Raw genomic sequence first — 13724 nt, forward strand, 5'->3', positions numbered from 1 at the left:
ACTTGGTCACAGGTTAAGTGTCTTAAGGGCTCGGCCAAGTGACAACTTTCAGCGGACCCCATTTGGCGTAGGTATGCCCCTTAAATAATGAAAAACATAATTATCTGCTGGGTTTTGTTTCGGTGCCATAACTACAACAAATGTTAACTGATTTTCTTCAAACTTGATGAAAATTGATATATAGGGATATTAGGCGACTGCAAATAGAACCGCATTAGTTTCGTTACCATAGCAACCGCACAATGGCTTCTGATTGGTCTAAATATTGATATTGTTGGATTTTAATGAAAATTGGTATAAGGGGACTGCGAATTCAACTGCATAGGTTTCGTTGCCATAGCAGCAACTACAAGGAGGCTTCCGATTGGTTGAAATTCAGATATATTTTTAATTTTATGAAAAATGGTATAGGGATATTGGGGGACTGCCAATTCGACCGCATAGGTTTCTTTGCCATAGCAACCATATAGCAACCACACGAAGGCTTCTGATTGATGGAAATTCAGATATTGTTCAATTTTAATGAAAATTGGTATAAGGGGACTGCAAATTCAACCGCATATGTTTCGTTGCCATAGCAACCTAATGGAGGCTTCTGATTTGTCAAAATTTAGATTTTTTGCGATTTTTATGACAATTGGTATATAGGAATATGAGGGAACTGCGAATGCAACCGCATAATTTTCGTAACCATAGCAACTACACAGAGAGGCTTATGATTGGTCGCGATTTAGATATTGTTAGATTTCGATGAAAATTGGTATATAGGGGTATTAGGGGACTGCAAATTCAATACGTTTCGTTGCCATAGCAATTACACAAGAGTATTCTGATTAGTTCCAATTTAGAAATAGCTCAATTTCACTCAAATTAGTATGTTCATTGTAGGTGTACTATGGCAATGCGATCCTTTTCTGATGCATGTTAACCTACAATATGTCCTGCAAGCGGGGGATATAAATTCCACGAATTTGCTTGTTTATTTTTAATACCGAAGTTTGTCAACGGCATAACTTTCATGTTATTTCACCTACGTTGACCAAATTTGCTATATTTTTAATTTATGTTTGGAAGTCGGAGTGTTGTATTCTAAATTCGGGTCTCATGCTCTCGTGCTCTATACAAGAGGCCCAGAGGGCCTGTATCACTCACATGAATATCTAAGCAACCTTTGCAAAATATTCTCCAAATGAGATCCAAGGGAATGTGCCAGACCCAAGGCCAATCCTTGTAGCATATCTATATTAGATTTTTCATGCCCGGCAATTTTATGTATGGTTATGGGTTGGGGAATCTGAACTGTTTCTAAGCTGTGACTCAGAAACTAGGTCCCGAGGGTTGTGGCCAGGATCAATTCTAATATCATGACTGCATTCGTCTCTTTTTGCCCAGCATTTGTATTTATAGTTTTGGGGTGGGGATCTCAACTGTTTAAAAGTTATGACCCTGGGGTCAATTTTAATATCATGACTGCATTCGTCTTTTTATGCCAAACAATTGTATATATTATGTAGTTTTGGAGTGGGGATCTTAACCATTTCGAAGTTATGACCCAGGGTTTAAGTCTCCAAGGGTGGGGCAAACCCCAAGGCCATAAAGGAAGCATATGTGCATTCATCTCTTTATACTAAGCAGTTGTATAGATGGTAATAGGGTGGGGATCTCAACTGTTTTCAAGCTGTGACTAAGAAACTAGGTCCCTAGGGGTTCGGTCAGACCCCAGGGTCTTTTCTAATACCATGACTGCATTGTCTCTTTATGCCAAGCTTTTGTATACATAGTTTTGTGGTGGGCATCTCAACTGATCTGAAGTTATGACTCGGGGACTATGTCTCCATAGGTGGGGCCAGACCCTAGGGCCATCCAGGAAGCAAATGTGCTTTCTTCTCTTTATGCTCGGCAATTGAATATATGGTTATACGGTGGGGATCTTAACCATTTCCAAGTAATAAACCTTTTTTGGTCCCACCCCTTAGCCCGGGGGTCAGTCCAACCATTTGTACAATTTTGAATCCCTGCCTCCCATGAATGCTTCCAACCAAGTATGATCGATATCCATGGCGTAGTTCTACAGAAGAAGTCGTTTATAGCAATATAGCCAAATTGCCCCCTTTTGGCCCAACCTCTCGGCCCCCTGGGGGGTCAGCCCAACCTTTATACAATTTTGAATCGCCACCACCTAGGGATGCTTCCAGTCAAGTATGGTTGATATCCAGTGCATAGTTCTACAGAATAAAATACTTAAAGCAAAAAAGCCAAATAACCCTTTTTGATGCCCCCCCCCCCCCACTCAGGTAGCAGTGTACGGTGGTACCGTGATGTTTTTGTTCAATGAATAACCCCTGTAATAATATTACCAATATTATGTATCAAAACTTTAAAAAAAATCAGCTCTAAAATTGGCATATACATGATGAATTGGACTCTGGGCTATAACGTGAGTATTTCTGTTACAGAGTAGGTGATATTTAATTTAAGACAGGTTTTAAGGGGGAAAAAACTACTTGCGTGGGTCCAACCATTTGTACAATTTTGAATCCCTGCCTCCCATGAATGCTTTTGATCAAATATGATTGATATCCAGTGCATAGTTCTACAGAAGAAGACGTTTGTAGCAATAAAGCCAAATTGCCCCTATTTGGCCCTGCCCCTCAGCCCCTGGGGGATCAGCCGAACCGTTTGTACAGTTTTGAATCCCCACCACCTTCCAGGGATGCTTCCAGTCAATTTAGTTAAATTCCAATCGGTGGTTAAGAATAATAATTAAGAAATCGTTTAAAGAAATTGTTGACGTTAAAACGGAAGACGGCAGATGACGGACGCCACGGTATGGCAGAAGCTTGCCTTGGTCCTTCAGACCAGGTGAGCTAATAAAGAGATATGGCCCTTTGTTAATTTTTTATACCGAAGTTTGTCTATTGGCTAATAAAGGGAGACGTTTTTGTTCACAAAAACAAATTCTTGTTTAGACTGGAGCATCCTTTGGCCAAGGAGATTAAATTTTGTATAAATGGTGGGTGTGGCCCTCCTGGGGGCTGAGGGGCAGGGCCCAATAGGGGAAATAGAGGTAAAACCTTTTAAATCCTTCTTCTACCGTAGGGATAAAGGGATTTTATTAGCTCACCTGGTCCACAGGACTGGTGAGCTTATGCCATGGCGCTGCAACCATCGTCTGGCGTTCATCAATTTTTCCTAAAAATCGCTACTAGTCATAAACGACTGAGCAGATTTTGACCAAATTTGGTCAGAAGTATCCTTGGGGGGTGGGGAACATTTGCTTTATAAATGGTGGGTTTAGCCCCCCGGGGGCTGAGGGGTGGGGCCCAATAGGGGAAAAGTAGCAAATTCTTGTAAATTCTTCTTCTGTAGGAATGAAAGGATTTGATCCATATTTGGTCTGAAGCATCCTTGGGGGAAGAGGAACATATTTTGTATAAACAGTGGGTCTAGCCCCCCAGGGGCGGGGCCAATAGGGGAAACATAGCAAATTCTTCTTCAAAATCCTTCTTCTGTAGGAATGAAAGGATTTGGTCCATATTTGGTGTGGAGCATCCTTGGGTAAAGGGGAACCAATTTTGTATAAAAGGTGGGTGTGGCCCCCCTGGGACCTGAGGGGTGGGGCCCAATAGGGGAAATAGAGGTAAAAACTTTATAATCCTTCTACCAAGGGACCAAGGGGAACCTACATATACAATTTGAAAAGATCCCTCCATTATTTCCTGGGAAATAGCCATAATAAACCTTCACTGTCAAAATCCAAGATGGCTGCCTGTCGACCATGTTGTTTATCTGATCAATCTCAAAAGTTGCCCTGCACACAAGGGATCAAGGGGAACCTACATATAATATTTGAAAAGATCCCTCAGGTACTTCCCGAGATATAGCCATAACAAACCTTCACTGTCAAAATCCAAGATGGCTGCCTGTCCGCCATGTTGTTTATCTGATCAATCTCGAAAGTTGCACTGCACAACAAGGGACCAATGGGAACCTACATATAAAATTTGAAAAAGATCCCTCCTGTACATTCTGAGAAATAGCCATAACAAACCTTCACTATCAAAATCCAAGATGGCTGCCTGTCCGCCATGTTGTTTATCCGATCAGTCTCAAAAGCTTCCCTACACAACAAGGGACCAAGGGGAACCTACATATAAAATTTGAAAAAGATCCCTCTGGTACTTCCCGAGAAATAACGATATCAAGAATTTTGTTTAAGGACGGACGACGGACGGACCACAGACGCAGGGTGATTTGATGATGGTGGGCTAAAAATATTGAGGGTCCGGAGAGAAAAACTGCTTCCTTGTGCAATTAACATTCTGTACTGTCATAATCCTGTTGGAAGTTAATTTTTAACAGATCTAAGTGGATTAAAATTAAAGGAAACTTAAAATTAATTTTGAGAGGGAGACACATTTTGCAGCACATTTCCTTGTTAACATAAAACAAAGCACAACAAAAAGTAGAGACAATTTTATTCTTGAGACATGGTATGGATAATAACAAAATAAGATGCAAAATATGTATAGTTATTTTATCACAGAGAAATACCTCACAATGTAGGATGAAGTCTTGCAAAATTATTAACAGTTATACATGTACATAAAAAGGTGAGAATTTAAAAATAAAACTCTCTACGAAATCAATATATATATAGAAAAATGCAATGAAATTAATCAAAACAGCTAAAACATGGCAGTTTGTTAAAAAGAAAACCCGACAACCTAAGCTACAGAGGTAATGGTCAATGCTAACAACTGATGAGAAATTGGAACAGTTTTCTACAACTTTCTATTCCATATATTCTGATATGAAAGGTTCGTTTATGGGAACATATACAAAATCAAAATGCCATTTTAAGACGGATATAAAGTAACTACTGTTTGTATTAAGATTGACAAAGTAATGTCATTTAACTGGAAAGAAATATCTAAGTTTCCACCCACTGCATGTTACTGATATTTGGACATAAACCGTTAATACCAGGATGTATTTGGTTGTTAAAATACAAGGATCTTACTGGTGTGATATTGTAACTGTATCCATAGTTTGTAAAATTAGCTGTAAACAAATTTTTCAGTCAAATTTTTATCCTCTGAACTTTGGAAATAATTCATACGATTTGGAATTTTCCCACATCTACTTCGCAATATAGAGGTAATAATATATACATATCACCCTTCTTGAATTAGCCTGTTTGTTAACTCACTCAACCCTGAAGACACATTTGAACTCTTCCAATTCAAAGGTTGTAAAAGTTCATTATGAAATTTCAGGGATGAATGAGTTAAGGGGTAAAAATCAGTTTAATCAGTGTAAAAGAAATCCTGTTTTACGGTATTTTCATACACAGGTCATACTTGACGGAGGTAAGTAGAATACCAACACCTAGAACAGGAAGTTAATCAATGAGAAGAAAATGGTTCTATTGTGCACCAAACTGTCCTGCAGGTAAAAATGAACATATTAGGAACAATGCTTTTTAATACTTTGTTAGAAAGGGAAGTCAGGACTGTTCAACATTCCACCGACGTGCAGACTAAATCACATTTATCTTTGGACTTTATCATGGATGATAAAGTAAATTGTGAATAATTGAACAATTTCCACATACATAAAATATAATTGTACCTATAAGTGTCATCTATGAAGATGTGTATCCCAGGTATTGCCAGTAAATTATAAATACTTTGTATTTATCATGTTTTGGTTTTGATATGGGGAAATGAGAAACATTGTAAGAAAATGTATAGTGCCAACTGGTATATATTTTACACCTTTGCATACATATATGCTTCATTGGTCATTTAATGGAAGGTGACTGAGTACTAATTGTACTATTTGTCAAAACGTCACACATAATCACTTTGCTGGTTGTGGTAAATGAACCTTTCTACAACAGAATTGGGCTACTTATATACAAGAATCACACATGTGACAGGAATCCATATAAAATGATTAAACAGATTTTGCTCAAAAAAGAACTCTTTAAAAAATTACCAAAAATACAACCTAGTTGTTGGAAAAAATAAAAACCAAAAATTACAAATAACAAGGTCTGTTTTTTTAAATCAAAACTAAAAAGAACATGGAGGGTTGTTAAAAAAATAAATTGCCTAATTACAAATAACATGACCTGGTTGTCTAAAGCACTAAACTTAATGGGATGTTACCAAGAAATAAAAAATAAAAAATCTCAAATATGTTCAGAACTATTAAAATGTATAATGAAAACTATGTCAGGATTTTAAATGATCACCTGCAGAAATAAAATTCAAAAACCAATTGCTCAACTTCAGCTGGTTATAAAATAATTTTGAGAACTGAAAGGCCCTTAAGTTAATGGCACTTCAAACGGGGCCCCTGGTTTCTGAATTATACTGTTTTTAAATCTCGTAATGACACAGTTATGAAGTGTTGAGAGCATTGGTTATCAGTGACATGTTAATGATTTTATGGTTATCCGTGAGTAACTTATGTTTTAATGATTATCAGCGAGTTGCTGACTGTTTATAATGTATAATATCAGACACTGGTATTATGATACTATGTAGCTGTGCACAACCATGGCTCGACAAAATATAGAAATACATAAAAATCTATTATCATAACATTACTTAACCTAGGAGAATCAACTGAAGAATTACTCATAACATGTGTATTTCATCTTTAAAACGCTATTAAGGAAAAAATACCAATTAGTACTAACAGATCTATTACAGATCTTTACCATCTGTATACAAACAAACAAAAAAACTGAATTGTCCAGTTGGCTGTGTATTTTCTAGGATATGTACTTTCAATTGTAATGGCAACCAATTATACAAAAACATTGACACTAGTGTTGATTGAAATCGTCCCTGTATCGGAATACCTGTTTTGTTTTAAAAAGTGGATCAGCATATATCCAGCAGCAAATGGCATTAATTCACCAGACAATGACTTTAATCCTGTTTCTTCATACATGTATATAGTGTCTACAGCTTAGTACATACTGAGATAACTGTGTTGGTAACTATCAGAATGTTATACTAAATCAGCCTGATGATTCATCTAATACCGGAGAGATTTTTGAATATATGTAGTTGTGACACATGTATCCCACACAGAACTCTTGTGAAATATGCGTGTGTAGTTACCTTATAGCGCTCAAAGACCTCATTCGTTTATCTTTATCTTCGGGAGGAAGTTCATTGCTCTGCTCTTTCCAAACAAGTTCTCGGCTAATCTGTCATACCTAGAAAATCTACCATGATAATTGTTTAAATTAAAATATCATTGCTGTTTTTTTCCAAAATCCTGGATAAAAGGTGGGGGAAAAACAGTCATGTGGTACTGAGGATAATGAAACTCTATGGATATGGAATATAAGTTCACAACTGAGGCATGCTGAAGGTAGAATTTTCATATCACTCACAGAAATACCTTATATATCATCCGCATACATTAGTTTGTTGTTAAGAATTGCTCCAGTAATATCAATGCATTTTTTTTGTTTTCAGAATTATATATACACTATCTTTGTTCTAATAAAGCTTAGTCTTAATAATCTATTGTTAAATTACACATATCAGGTTAAGATATAGACCTTTACAATCATAAAAGTGAAATAAATGCAGTTTAATATCGAGGCCTATAACTGTTCGCACTGTATACATTTGATCAACAATTCATCACGTTCATCACAAAAATGCTTCGAATTGCAGTTGAAGATACAACTTCTGGGACACAACAATTGAATTTCATTGCAATAAAGCTAAAAGTTTGTACGAGTACCAGGGATATTTGACGAGAAGTCGACACACAACTCCTAAAACACACTCCATATACCTCTCACAACATGTTTGTGTTCTTTATAATAAATAATACAGCTAAAACATAGCAAACGAAAATAAATAACATTTTCATAAATAATCCTGAGATCTCAAAAACTACATTACAAGCGGGTTGCTTGGTTACTTAAACATGTAGAAGTGACAGTGCCAAGGGGGATAGGAGCTTGGTGTGACAGCTGCACCAAGGAGTCCACTGAAAACTGAAAACATTTCCAATGCAGAAACAACCTTTTCGGGAGGTACATGTTTGGTGTGACAGCCCTTACTCAAATTTGTTTTGGTAACTGTTTCACGGGTACACACTTGATGTAACTGCCACACTTAATTGCCGACTGATAACAGTGTTAGGGGGTACACTGCTCATATAATAACCCCACATTATTTTCTTCTGACAACAGCGCACACCACAGAATACTTAGTCTGGTTTTCTTGGATAGTTAAAATACATGAAAGATTGATGTGAACAAATATGGTGCCTCATTTTTATAGTGGTAAATAGAATGGGACTACAGAACATGTGGAACTGGTCCACTGGTGTCATGACGATGCCATCTCGTCTTTTTCCTCGGAGACTTTCTCTTCCTCATCATGTTTTTCGTTCTCTTTCTCATCCTCTGAGTGTTTGTTCGTTTGGGTTGACATACTCTCCCAGTTGCTTCGGTTTTTCTTGCAGCCGTCTAACAGCGGTCTCATGTGAGGCGACACATCTGACATAGCCTACAATTAGCATTTATCAATATCTTGTCAATATTTTCTCACAAATAAATTCAATAACCAAAAGAATTTTTCAAAACTTTGTGATGAAAATATGTTTCTGTACATGCTGACCATATATTTTACTGAATCTGTTTCCTACGATGTTTGTACTGAGCTTGATTAAAGTAGACACTATTGGTGGAGAATTTTCATGAGATGTACTAACCTTGTAGATAGGCATACAGATCACGTCAATGAAGTTGACCTGCATGTCTGGTAGGTGGTCCTTCTTGTCTCTGTCCATCATATCCTGGAACAGCCAAAGTCAACATCTCAAACCAAAGTACACAGCATAGTCAAGTAAATCTCTCATCAAACCATTACAAAAGTACACAGCATATATCTATCCCAATATCCCATTTACCTGTAATTATCCTCTACTGCAAAAATCCAAGACATCACTCTCAAATTTTAAAAACACAAGGTAACCGGAGGCTCACATAGATTTACCCACAACAAGACATAATCGTAACCAGTCGACTCATTTGTGTACACAAACTTTTTCCTTTAAAAGTGGTAAAGTGTTATCTTGGACCATGACTTTGACCTTTAACCTTGACTGATGACCACCAGAATAATATGAACTATACGTATACATATGTATGTGTTTAGGGAGTCATGAAATATATGGCATACATGTTTTTTACTACAGCAAACTCATTGAAAAAGGATTTACGACCCCCTCAATAAGCGGGGGTATGATAAAACATGGATAACCAAGTACCAATGAAAAGCTTCATTTGAAATCTAAGAAAGATATATCAAGTACTTCCTGAGAAATAGCAATAACAATATTTAAATGTCAAAATCCAAGATACCATCCTGTCCTTCCAATCAGTCTCAAAATAGAATATCCTTCCATGATTTCTTAAGAAATCAGAACAGTACTAAACAGTCAAAATCCAATGATGCGAACTTAAACCAACACAATCTAAGATGGCTGACTCACAGCCATCTTATTCTTCAAATTCCCTACTTATGAAATTTGAGAAGGATATGAGAAGTATATTTCTTGAGAAATAACAATAAAAACTGTCAAAATCAAAGACAGCTGCTTAAAATCAATTTAATACGGACATCTGGATGCTTTTTAGCTTGCTTATAATTAATTGTTGGCTGCATTGATAACAAAGATGTTGTTAAAGTTTTGCACTACAAATTCACAAACACCTCACCATTGGTTTGATCTTAAACTGAGCTTTCTCCATATCCCCTTGTTCAAAGAATTCATTTGCTATGAGATCAGCAACCTGAAAGAAAACCAAAATATTGTAAGAGACTAAATTATTCTGTTTCTTAATGTGGTTTAACCTTCGGTATAGCATCATAGTTAGCATCATTTTCAAAGGGAAATTCTGGAATTACAGGAATTCTGTTTCTATGGTAACCAACTTTGAGCACTGTTACACTTGAATGTTTGATACAAGACACCCCTGTGAGACAGGGCACGACCATGGAATTTTTACAAAACAATGCTACAGGATGTGACTATATGGGTGCCTGCTCACAAGTAACAACTGCATTGCTACTTCAAACATGTGGTCAAAATCCTGAAATAATGTTTAATTAAGCTAAAAAAAACGTCCACATGAAATTTGTTCCTAAAATTGCGTGGTCACTTACAGCCAGCTGGACCTCCCAGGGTTTGGTGATGGCAGATACATCAGATGCAGTCATCATCATTGACCTGTAACAAAGGTCAATCAAGGTCATTAGTGAGTGACCAGTGTGTACGGCAGAAACTTTTCAACTACAATGATTGCTTATAACCAATACAATATACTATCATGTATAAGGTCGAAGGATTAAGAAATTCCACCTTGCAATGTATAATTTCCATTGCCACCCGACCTCAATAACAAATGTCTCTTCCTCTCCCATTTCCTGTATTAAGGGTCCCTGTCCCACTGCTAGCTGACACAACACTAGAGAATTCCACTGTAGATTTTCATACACACAGTAACCTCCCTTACATCTTGCGTGGGATATAGCTGTAGCTTGATTTGGCCAGGACACTTCCCTTGACATGTAGGTCAGGTAGTTGTAGTGACATTTAGATATCTCCTTGGTTTGGTCTTACCATATTGTATTTTTACACTCAACACAATGATGTTATTTTTTTGTACATACAGTCTCTTTGACTTGTTTCATAAAGGCCTGCAAGATATGTTTTCTTTTCAGTAATGATATATCGAAAGCATAGTCATGCCTTAAAAAATAATTAAATTTAATAAGGTGGTTTTTGACTGCCTGTGCCAGTCTCCCTAGCTGTTGTCATTGTGACATCACTTGATTAAGAATTGTACTGTTGTCTTTGAGACATCCCAATACGTTGGAGAACTGGTGCAGGTGACTGTTGTCATTGTGACATCACAATAACATTTGAGAACTAATGTATTACCTGAGAAGATCCCTGTCCTCGCGAGTACTCCAATTCGCCTTCCCACTGCCTACAAGGTCGAAAAAGGTTCCTCTAAACCTGGCAGATATAAAGAACAGAAAATATTAAATGAAACATTGTGGGAAATTTCATGAGTAAATGTAACTTGAAGACTCTGCGTTATTTTCAGTTTCCAAAATATTCATCGAGAGTTTTGTTGATTAATGATTCTCGGGAAACTGTTGGAGGAGTAAAACATCAGCCAGCTTTTATCAGTATTGTCTTATATCACACTCACTTAAAGTAGAGGGCGAGGTCTGTCGATAGTATTGCTCCTTCTAGTAAGTTGATCACGTCTTCATATTCGTTTTGTTTCAAGTTGGATAAAATATCATTTCCCTGAAAGGAAAGCACACTTTTGACAAAGAGACACAGTAAACCAGATGGCAAGCATCAATATTGTTACCTCTAGTAACCTCAGCAAACTTTGCACAAATCACTGTATTACCATCTACACTTCAAAATGACCTCACATTCATAATTTTCAAAGGGAACTGATTTAAAAAGAAATAATTTTCCATCATGATCATTTTTTCATTAACTTTTTCAAGGTATGATTTTTCTTTTCAGAACTGATTTATCATAGCTATTTCCATACCGGATATAAAGTGTCCAGTTAATAGTTACACTTATTGGCAGTGGTACAGGGATCCTTAATAGTTACACTTACTGGCAGTGTACAGGGATCCTTAATAGTTACACTTATTGGCAGTGGTACAGGGATCCTTAATAGTTACACTTATTGGCAGTGGTACAGGGATCCTTATGATAGCTCACTTCAAATTGAGATTTTGTGTCGGTTTTTAATAAGAACTGCTCTAAAGTCTAAACTTATCTTTTCTGGGAATTTGTTTTGTTTAGTCCTTGGCTACACTGTGTGTTAAACCTATGTTTTACCATTCACAAACACTGATGTCTCCTACAGTGTCAGTGATGAAATACTCACCTTGGTACTGAGTATCATAATACACTGGTCAAAATGGTGGTGTTCCAGTGTCGAGGTAGAGTACAGGTCTGCTAGGGGGGACATGGACCTACAACATAATCATTAAACTGTATATGATAACAACATATCTGACTTGAGTGAAGATATCTCATGACGAGGAAATAAATTGTTGTGTTTCCCTCTCATGCTCAGGTTTCAAAAGGACATATTTTCCTGATTCAGGGCCTCTCTAGCAAAATCATTTACTAAGTTTTTAAAGAAGATGACAAAAAACGGTGAGTACTAGGCCTGATTATGTTTACCGTTGTTATTAGTCTTTTTTGGTATAATGATATAGTTATTGCTGTAGCAAGATGGAAACACAGTTCTTTGTTTTGAGAAGCAGTGTCTGTGAGAAGCAAGCAATATGTTTTTATTCTTTAAATTTCGTGCATTGAGATTTTTGCTTTTGCAGTTTCAAATTTGTGGGGTGTCCAATACTTTTTGACTAGAAATGCTATTACTGTCATGTTAAGTTTAAAGATTCATCTTCACATGAAAACAGGGAAACTATCACTTCGACCAAAATGACACACTTTTCATTGAAAGGTGATTACTGTTGATAGATATTGTAAAATGTTTTGTTAGGTGTTTAAACTTCATGATATAGCCTAGAGGTTTTAGTGTACAGGAATATGGTTTTACAGTTTACAGTACTGCTCTGTACCCATAGTACTATACAGTTATAGAATGGGCATGAGGGAAATAGCACATCGCGGGACCATAAATGGGCTATTTCCCTCATACCCATTCTATAACTGTTTTATTATACTGAAACAAATTATTCACCCAGTAAAGGCAATTTAACAAATGAATTTATTTATTCCTTTCCTTTTATAATTTCAAAGACTGAAAGAGAAAAAAATACAATTGGAAGTACTGTATGCATCGTCGTTGATGATAACTTCATTTCTAGCATTCAAGAAGTGTTTTTATAGACTGAATCTCATAGTCACCATTGTTTTCCTACCATATCTAGATCTAGTCCTATCCACTTTGTTTTAAAAGAGCTTGCATGACCCTACTCGTCGACGCTCCCGGCATTCCGTTCTGTTAAATAAGTTTGAAGTGAATTCACTGCAGTCTTTATAACAGCTTTTGTATTTAAGCTACTGTAGCGTCCAAAATCTGCTGTAACTCCTCTTTACAACAACAAAACCGCCTTCATCGGTGGCCATTTTCACTGTTGTCATTTGGTTCTGAAAATGTGACGTCACGAGCGTCACGGAGAAGGCACCGCCTACTAATGTTTTCATTCGTTGTAATCTTATGAGCTCCTCCTACCAATGTTTTCGTTGGTTGAAATCTTATAAGCTCCACCTACAAATATTCATGAGGGAGTAGTCCTCTTTCTGGCAGGGAGTAGTCCTTTTTTGCAGGGAGTAGACCTAATTTGGGGAGGGAGTAGCTCTCAGATGGAGATATTTTAGTGATTTAAGAGAAATAGCAGATTTTATCGTATTGTTTTTATATAGGGAAAACTAAGTAGAGGTATAATAATGTAAGATATAAACCCATAGTACTGTAAGATATGAACCCATAGTACTGTAAGATATGAACCCATAGTACTGTAACAGTAAGATATACACTCATAGTACTGTAAGATGTAAACCCATAGTACTGTAAGATATGAACCCATAGTACTGTAAGATGTAAACCCATACTGTTACAGTACTATGGGTTGGCATCCTACAGTACTATGGGT

At 36.8% G+C, this 13724-nt stretch overlaps 1 protein-coding gene across 2 annotated transcripts in view; it reads right to left on the reverse strand.

Moving 5' to 3' along the window:
• Window positions 1–6046: 6046 nt before the first annotated feature.
• LOC110447521 (dual 3',5'-cyclic-AMP and -GMP phosphodiesterase 11-like) overlaps window positions 6047–13724 on the reverse strand; it is a 92668-nt gene continuing 84990 nt past the window's right edge. For both annotated transcript variants that reach the window (XM_021493287.1, XM_021493286.1), the window contains 7 exons: window positions 11981–12068; window positions 11273–11373; window positions 10996–11073; window positions 10218–10281; window positions 9770–9844; window positions 8761–8844; window positions 6047–8555 (listed from right to left, as the gene is read on the reverse strand). In XM_021493287.1, coding sequence (XP_021348962.1) covers window positions 8376–8555; window positions 8761–8844; window positions 9770–9844; window positions 10218–10281; window positions 10996–11073; window positions 11273–11373; window positions 11981–12068 — 670 coding nt within the window. In that variant the 3' untranslated portion in view covers window positions 6047–8375. The remainder of the gene's footprint in view (window positions 8556–8760; window positions 8845–9769; window positions 9845–10217; window positions 10282–10995; window positions 11074–11272; window positions 11374–11980; window positions 12069–13724) is intronic.

Source organism: Mizuhopecten yessoensis, unplaced genomic scaffold, assembly GCF_002113885.1.
Source record: "Mizuhopecten yessoensis strain PY_sf001 unplaced genomic scaffold, ASM211388v2 scaffold3453, whole genome shotgun sequence".
Classification (NCBI taxonomy): Eukaryota; Metazoa; Mollusca; class Bivalvia; order Pectinida; family Pectinidae; genus Mizuhopecten; species Mizuhopecten yessoensis.